General features: G+C 39.0%; 1 protein-coding gene across 1 annotated transcript in view; it reads right to left on the minus strand.

The window, feature by feature from the left end:
- Positions 1 to 7,295, minus strand: part of SUGT1 (SGT1 homolog, MIS12 kinetochore complex assembly cochaperone) — a 25,803-nt gene that overhangs the window by 18,117 nt on the left and 391 nt on the right. Inside the window, exons 2-4 of the mRNA XM_014306924.2 lie at positions 3,848 to 3,938; positions 3,092 to 3,161; positions 2,703 to 2,773 (exon numbers count right to left, since the gene is read on the minus strand). Coding sequence (XP_014162399.2) covers positions 2,703 to 2,773; positions 3,092 to 3,161; positions 3,848 to 3,938 — 232 coding nt within the window. The remainder of the gene's footprint in view (positions 1 to 2,702; positions 2,774 to 3,091; positions 3,162 to 3,847; positions 3,939 to 7,295) is intronic.

Consider the following 7,295-nt stretch of genomic DNA (forward strand, 5'->3'; position numbering starts at 1 on the left):
TGATCTCTAAAATTGTATTATCCTCCCAAATAACTTATTTCTACTAAAACCTGTAGTTGAGAAAACCTTCCTGGGCCTTCACTGACTAAAATCTACTCCTAGAATACAAGGAAAGTAAGACTTTTTTTAAAAAGTTGCCACATTCCAGCTTTACTAAATTCATTCAGTGGTCACAACAAAAAACCCAAGAAAATTTGAGAATAATTGTCCTAAATCTATATAGCATACTGAAGAGTACCAGATTACACTCGTTCTTCAACTAAGGGAATAGGAACTGCAAAAATCTGCATGCATCACACGGCTGAACAAAAGGAGTATTGCTTTCTAATGTTATTTCATAGAATAAAGAAACATTGTACATTCCACAGCTCATCACATTAAGTCCTACTTTGATATCCTTGTAGGTGGGTAATGGGAAGGTTGCTGTGGTACACTGGGCCTGTCAGTCCTACCAGTGATGAGCACAAGTAGGAAGCTCGTCCTTGTCAGCATTCCAGATTGAGATTTAAAACAGCCCTCACATTAGCAAAGAACAGAAACGTGTATCCATGTACTTCTGCCCACTTGTGTGGCAAAGAAACCAGCTTTGCCAGCAAAGAATTCCCCACCAGAGCAATTCTTCCCAAGGCAGCAACAGCTGAAGCCACTCTTCATCACCTGCCTAGTGAATGTTGCAAATTTTCCTTCTGTGCTTTGTTCATTTTGCATTGGCCGCATTTAACTGGAAGTTAATTGTGTTGCCAAAATGCCTATGCTCACAATTGTTTTCACCTGGGATCCATGAAGCATTCCACAAAGGTAAACTCTGTTACTGACACAAACTTGCCAGCAAATTAGGTAATATATGAAAGAGAATCAACTAAGTCTGTAATTTTAAAAAGGCCTTCAGGAGACTCCTCATCTCACAGCAGGCTACAGAACTTTGTAATGAGATAGAGGAAGCGCAGCAGAAAGTATCTCCAGATAAGAGAGTAATCAGGAAGTGCTAGGAAGCTTCAGAAACTCTTCAACTGAGTAAGCAGCAAAACAACAGCAAATTAAATACAAACAGGTAGAAATGAAGCAATTCAACACAGGAAAATGTGCTGTATTTCAGGGATTCTGAATTAGCAAAGAGGACCCTGGCATTCACTGACTTATCTAAAAAGATGTCTGCAGCTCTGTGTCGTACTCTACAACATCAATAGAATGTGAGGTTGCCCATGCACATGAAAAACCTCAAATTGATACTGGTTGCCTGGGGTGGGGCAAGAGTATGAAAAATAAAGATTCATTCAAAGGCATTCAATTAAATTCAGCAGTGATGAGCTTAGAAATGTACAAAAAGTAACCCACCAAGTAAGGAAAGCAACATAGGTCAGTGGAAGGAATCTCCTCCTTTCACAGAAAGTTACAAAACAGAGAACTGGACTACACTGCAAAGACAAACCTGTCTCTACTGTAAAATTAATGGAGACCACCTAGTTATCCAAACTACCAATATAGAAAGAGTTTCATGAAACTTATTTTCAACTCTTGTTCCAGGGCAGCCTAAACTGACAGCTGTGAGTTGCTGCAGTTTCACCACATCTCCCCTCTACCACTGGCCCAACACTGCTCTGCCACTTCACTTTTGATGGCTTCAGCACTCAGACCCTTTGTTGGGCCATTTCAACACATTCATCCAGGAGGAAAGACTTTAAAAATAGTAGCTTTCACTTAATGCACTGAAAGAAGAGGCTAAACAAGCACAAGAGTAATAAGGAGCATGATACTTGGCATCAAGCACTAGCTTACACTTCTATGAAACTCCACTTATAAATCAGAGGATTAGATCATTTATTTAGAAGATGTAAAGTAATTATATTTTTGCTAAGCCTACATGTCCCAGCCACTACTATTACAGATAAGACAACGAACTGAACCGATCTGAGACCATGACAATTCTTATCAGATTAGGACACTTTGCTCTGCATAACCTTTCAAGGTGCTTTTTTTTACCATATTTTCTTGCTGTTTGGAAGAGAGGATGAGGTTTTATTTGTAATGGGGGATAGAAGAGAAAGGGGTCACAACCATCTTGCAATTGCTTTGTTACGTGCTTCCCCATGCATCCTACCAAAGCCTTCTGTTTTTAACAACTCCTTTCCTGCTTATTGAATAAAGTCAGGTTTTAAAAAAGTTTTAGGTGTTCCCAAACTAAAAAGCACCCAAGTCCAGGCAGAAAGCCAACACTGTAAGACGAAAAGAGAGCTATAATAAATAGGCTTCTGTAATTAAGTGGTATGTAATGTAAGGTAAAATTGCACTTTGTCAGTTTGTATATCCACCAAGTTGCACATTCTTTCTAAAGACTGATCTATCAAACTGTTTAAAGAAGAAATTCCAGCTATATGTAAAGAGCCTGTTGTATTAAAAATTTTTTCTATGACACTTAACACTACAACATTGCTATTATTTATCTTCAAGACCTCCAGGAAGCCGGAAAACATTTATAAAGAAAAAAATAAATCAGCTACTAATTGCTAAGAACTTTGATATACATTTTTAAACAGTTTAACACTTTCATGCAGTGATTGCATAAAGGCTCTCAAAAGTCAGACAGCTGATGTTAAGGACCAAACACATCAGCCTTTAAAAAAAATCTTTGGTCTCCATTTTAATCTAACACATTATCCATTATTTTAACATAAGGAATATACACAAGAATCTTTAATACTTACTGTCCAGCCTCTGTCCCTCTCTGAAAGACTCTAAAGCAGATGCATAGTTTTTGATATGATATTCACCTAACCTGACACAAATAAAGAAAAATACAAGAAAACAGTGATTACTTTTCAGTATAGTCCACATTCTATAGATAACACACTGTATTGGTTAAAATGACGTGTAAGAGTTTAAATTATCCAAAAGGTGTGGTTTTGAAATGGTGAGGGCATTATGATAATCACCCCAAACTAAATGGATTTATTACAAATGAGTTGCAAGCAGTATGGCTTTGAATGTATTCATTCTCAGTGTTATAAAAAGTTTGCACAGAACCATAATCCAGACTCTAGTATTGACCTTGAGATTAGCACAATATTCCCAAAGTACCACAAATGATACATACCCTTTTCTAAGGAGCGCTACAGCATTATTTGGGTTGAGTTCTAGACACTTTTTTGCATCTGCAACCGCATCTGTTAAAAGCCAGTTTAAAGTTGAGAAACATAATGTTAAAAAAAGCAGTGAACTGTCAAGTCTTTTAGTAGTGAAATTCTTCTAGGATGAACTATGTTGTCTTTCTTAGCTTGCACACAAATCACACTGTCTGAATTAAGTCTAGCCAGAACTGCCACACATGAATCCCTCACAGAGCTGCAGAGCTCTTATGTAAGATGCAGCATGACTTTCATTTAGCTAAATACTCTGCTTAGATGTGAAGCATGATTCTGTTTGTTTGGTTTTTACTGGAAAGAAAAAATAAACCAGATCTTATTCAGTCAATCTTTTCCCAGGCATTATTCACTTATCACATTCCTACCATGACAGGATTCAGTCTCTACCAAGAACACAATGATGGAAGACACAATGCAAAAATCTCAAGATCTGCCTAAGAAGTCTGCTTATAAAAAGCTGCCAAGATAATACTAGACCGGAATCAAATAGAAAGCTGGGACTCTAGCAAACCCATTTCAATGCAAGTTTTGCTGGAACAAAACAATCTAAGAAAACGACAAGATTATGTACCAACACCAAAACCAGCATATTAAGTTACAGATAACACACTCTCTCGTTACTGTATTTGGCTTCAGACTGAAGACATCTCCTGTAAAACATGCATTACGATACACTTGTAAAAGGATTCTTAGACTGAAGATGTTACCAGTATATTTCTGTAGAAGAATATGAGCATAAGCTCGTTGACAATAACATTCTGCATCATCTGGATTCTTTTCCAAAGCTGTTGTCAGTTCCTGTAAACACACATTAAAAAAATGAAACAGTACTTCAGAAATCCTCATAAAAACACAGTATCAAACTCTGTCAAGTAAGAGACATTTCAGAAGATAAAATCCTAACTGGCATCTCTGTTTACCTGTTGCTTAGCTCTCAAGCACAAAGCTAAACATCAGAGTCTGAAGTACAAGGAGCCTGCCAATTATACCAAGTTCAAGCAGACTGTTTCTTACTGTGAAGGAAGTGGGATTTCAAATGTTCTAAACATGAAGTCTACTACAGATGATCCTCTCTATTCCAAAAACCTTCCTACAATTCTAAGTATACTTGTACACAGGTCTGCTGATTTGAGAGAGCAGAGCCGTATTAGGAATTTGGAAGTCAATGCACAGTATGTCAGAACAGTTGTGTGGAGACAAGATATTAGGAAATACCATGTAACACATATTATAGTGCTAAGAGATTGTTTCGATTTATGCTGAGCACAAAAGCAGAAGAAGGAAAGATTTATGGAGCACAGGGTTCAGAGGAGGTATTACTGAACAATGAAAATAAGCATAAAGTAGTCCTTTGTTAAGGGAATCACAGGATATATGGATTGAAATAATAACACATTGCTCTCTCTGAGAAAAGTTCACGACTTTGCACACAGAATAAGATCACAGCAACTTGAAGCACACACCTGGAAAGAGCATTTCCAATTCTCTCCTTATTGGTGAGAGAATTTCTTCCCTTTGCTAGAAGCCAGTCTTCCAAAAGGGACTACAGTACATTGCTACAACTCTGTTTGCTAAGTTGACTTCTACTCAGACTTCCACCTGGAATCTAGCAAGCACGAATGTAGCTAAGATACAAGCTTTAAACCTGCAGAAACATTTGTACAGCATGGTTGCCAAAACTGCCCCACCAAGACAGAAAAAAGAAGGGAAGGACTTGCCTAAGCTCTAATTCAGGCCAGTGTCTTTTTCTAACAGATGACACATGAAGTGTTTATGCCACCTAGTACTTACAGGGCCAGAACAGCTTCTTCTAGCAGTGGCACAAATTCTTACTATGTAAGATACACACACCACTAGAGATACAGCACATGAATCTAAATCCCTGGGGGTCTCTGCAGAAAGGGGCAGGTAGTACACAATAGTAACTTGATCTACTTGTACCAATGCCTTCCTGAGATTTAAAGTCATTCAAAAGCAGCTGTCATAATGGAAATACTCATGGCTGCAGGTATTCCACATGGCAGGGATGTGAGGCCCTGCACATATTCAAATTGGTTCATATTATGCTGAGAGGTGAAGTACTTCTGACATTTGAAACCAAGTGACACTGAACATCACAGGCACATCCAGGTGCAGAGGCACTGCTTTGACAGATCACCCCTCCCCCAAACACTATTTCCTGTGATTTACGCTGATGACCGATTAGAGCCAGCAACATATGAATGGATCGCCCTACAAAACTAACCTTCACCCCAGGAAAGCAAAGCCAAGCATTTTCAACAGTGTAAAACTTCTCTCTTTGTGTGCTTTCTATCAGTAAATTACCACATCTTATTCAGGCACACACACGGAGCAAGTAACTCCTGTAAACTATTTGAGAAGCCAAGTAATGCTGGACTAGCACTGGGAACTCCAGACTATGGACATCAGCAACAGTTACTTAGAACAGGCTTAGACTTTGCCCTCACACTCAAGTAAGTGCTTTCTGCATATTTTGACTCTAAAGGCCCTTACCATGTGACCAAATTGCAGATCTGTTTCTAAATACACTGGAAAACTCAGTAAAGTTTGCATGAATTAAAGGTGCCTTCTGTCTCCACACAGTAGCTTACATTTTCAACTTAAAATGAGAAGTCACTCATGAGTTCACAGCTTTGTCATTCAGACAGTATTAGAAGATGGATGATGATCTTTCAATTGCATCAGATCCAGGTGCAGAAAGCCAAAGCACAATCTCCAGGAATTAAAGCAATCAAAAATCCCAAGGACACAGTGCAGAAATGCCAGGCCAACTGGACAGAAGCCCAGCCAGGTATGAAAGCATTACACAGCACCATTTCTACAGAGTTGTCCCCCAGATTAGAAATACCAAGCACACGAACATAAAGACCACACCTAAGCCCATGCAAGCACGGTGTAGCACCTGGAGACCTCAGTCCCTAAGTCAGCAAAATGCTGCCCTGAGCTGTGGCACTTCCTAGTTCAGAGAGCACCAAGCACAATCTGCCTACTCAGTACAGGGATTTGAAAACAAGGCCTAAACTGACACCAGCATTACTGTGTCAGGTATTAAATAATGCCTATAGAATGTGTTACATAATGTTCTGAAGCACTGAATGCACAAAAAAACTGAAATATAAGCTAGAAAAGCAAAACAACTATGTTAATCCAGGAAAAAAGACAAAAACACATTCTGGCAGTATGCCTTAATACTTCTGAAGACCTTTTAGTGTCAGGGATGTTTGGTTTGTTTGCTGGTGGCTATTTTTAACCACAAAATGTGAAACTTACTTTTTTTTTTTACATCTTGAATTAGTTTTATAATGCCATACAGATTTGGTTATTCCAAACTGGTTTTTAAATGTAATTTACCTTTTGAAAAACTTCTACAAGTTACAGCTTAAACCCCAAAGAACTGAAAAATTTAGCTTCACCATTTTCTTTGTGGAAAGATAATTTAAGATCACTTAATGGTTCTAACCACCCACTCTCTTCAAGCAGTACTAACCTTTTACATCTTCTCCCCTCCCAAGTAGTTAAATAGAAACACTTATCCACCCTCCAGTTTTCTCTTCTTATCAACCATCTGTTTTAAGTAAAAATTACCTTAAAAAACAGATTAAAACATATTAACTGATGGAGTCATAGAACAGGCCAGGTTGGAAGGGACCTCAAAGCATCATCTCATCTAACCTTTCACAGGAAAGCCCGCCTAGATGAGTGTATCTAGCAACCTGCCCTTTCGTGTCCTGAAAAGCTCCAGTGATGGGGACTCTACCACATCCGTGGGGAGTGCTTCATTGAGTGATCCTTCTCACTACATAAAAATTATTTTCTGTCGAGACGAAAGGAAGATCAGTCGTGGTGCCCACAAAATAGAGGGAGAGCAAAAAAAAAAAAAAAAAAATAGACCACGGCAGAATAAAAACTAAGATGCAATACCTCTCTTCAATAAGCTTGGGGATTTTATACCCACAAATCTTAACTGATTTAGTTGTGAGAGCTACCATCTACCTACACGGAAGAGAAAGTTTGTTTTGCTTTTCCCCCCACCCTTCTTTGCCACACAGGCAGCACGAGTGCTGTGCCAGGTCCTCGCCGGGCTCCCCTGCAGTCCGACCTCACCTGAGCCAGGCTCCCGGGGGACCCGGCCCG

Source organism: Geospiza fortis, unplaced genomic scaffold (assembly GCF_000277835.1).
Source record: "Geospiza fortis unplaced genomic scaffold, GeoFor_1.0 scaffold194, whole genome shotgun sequence".
Taxonomy (NCBI): Eukaryota; Metazoa; Chordata; class Aves; order Passeriformes; family Thraupidae; genus Geospiza; species Geospiza fortis.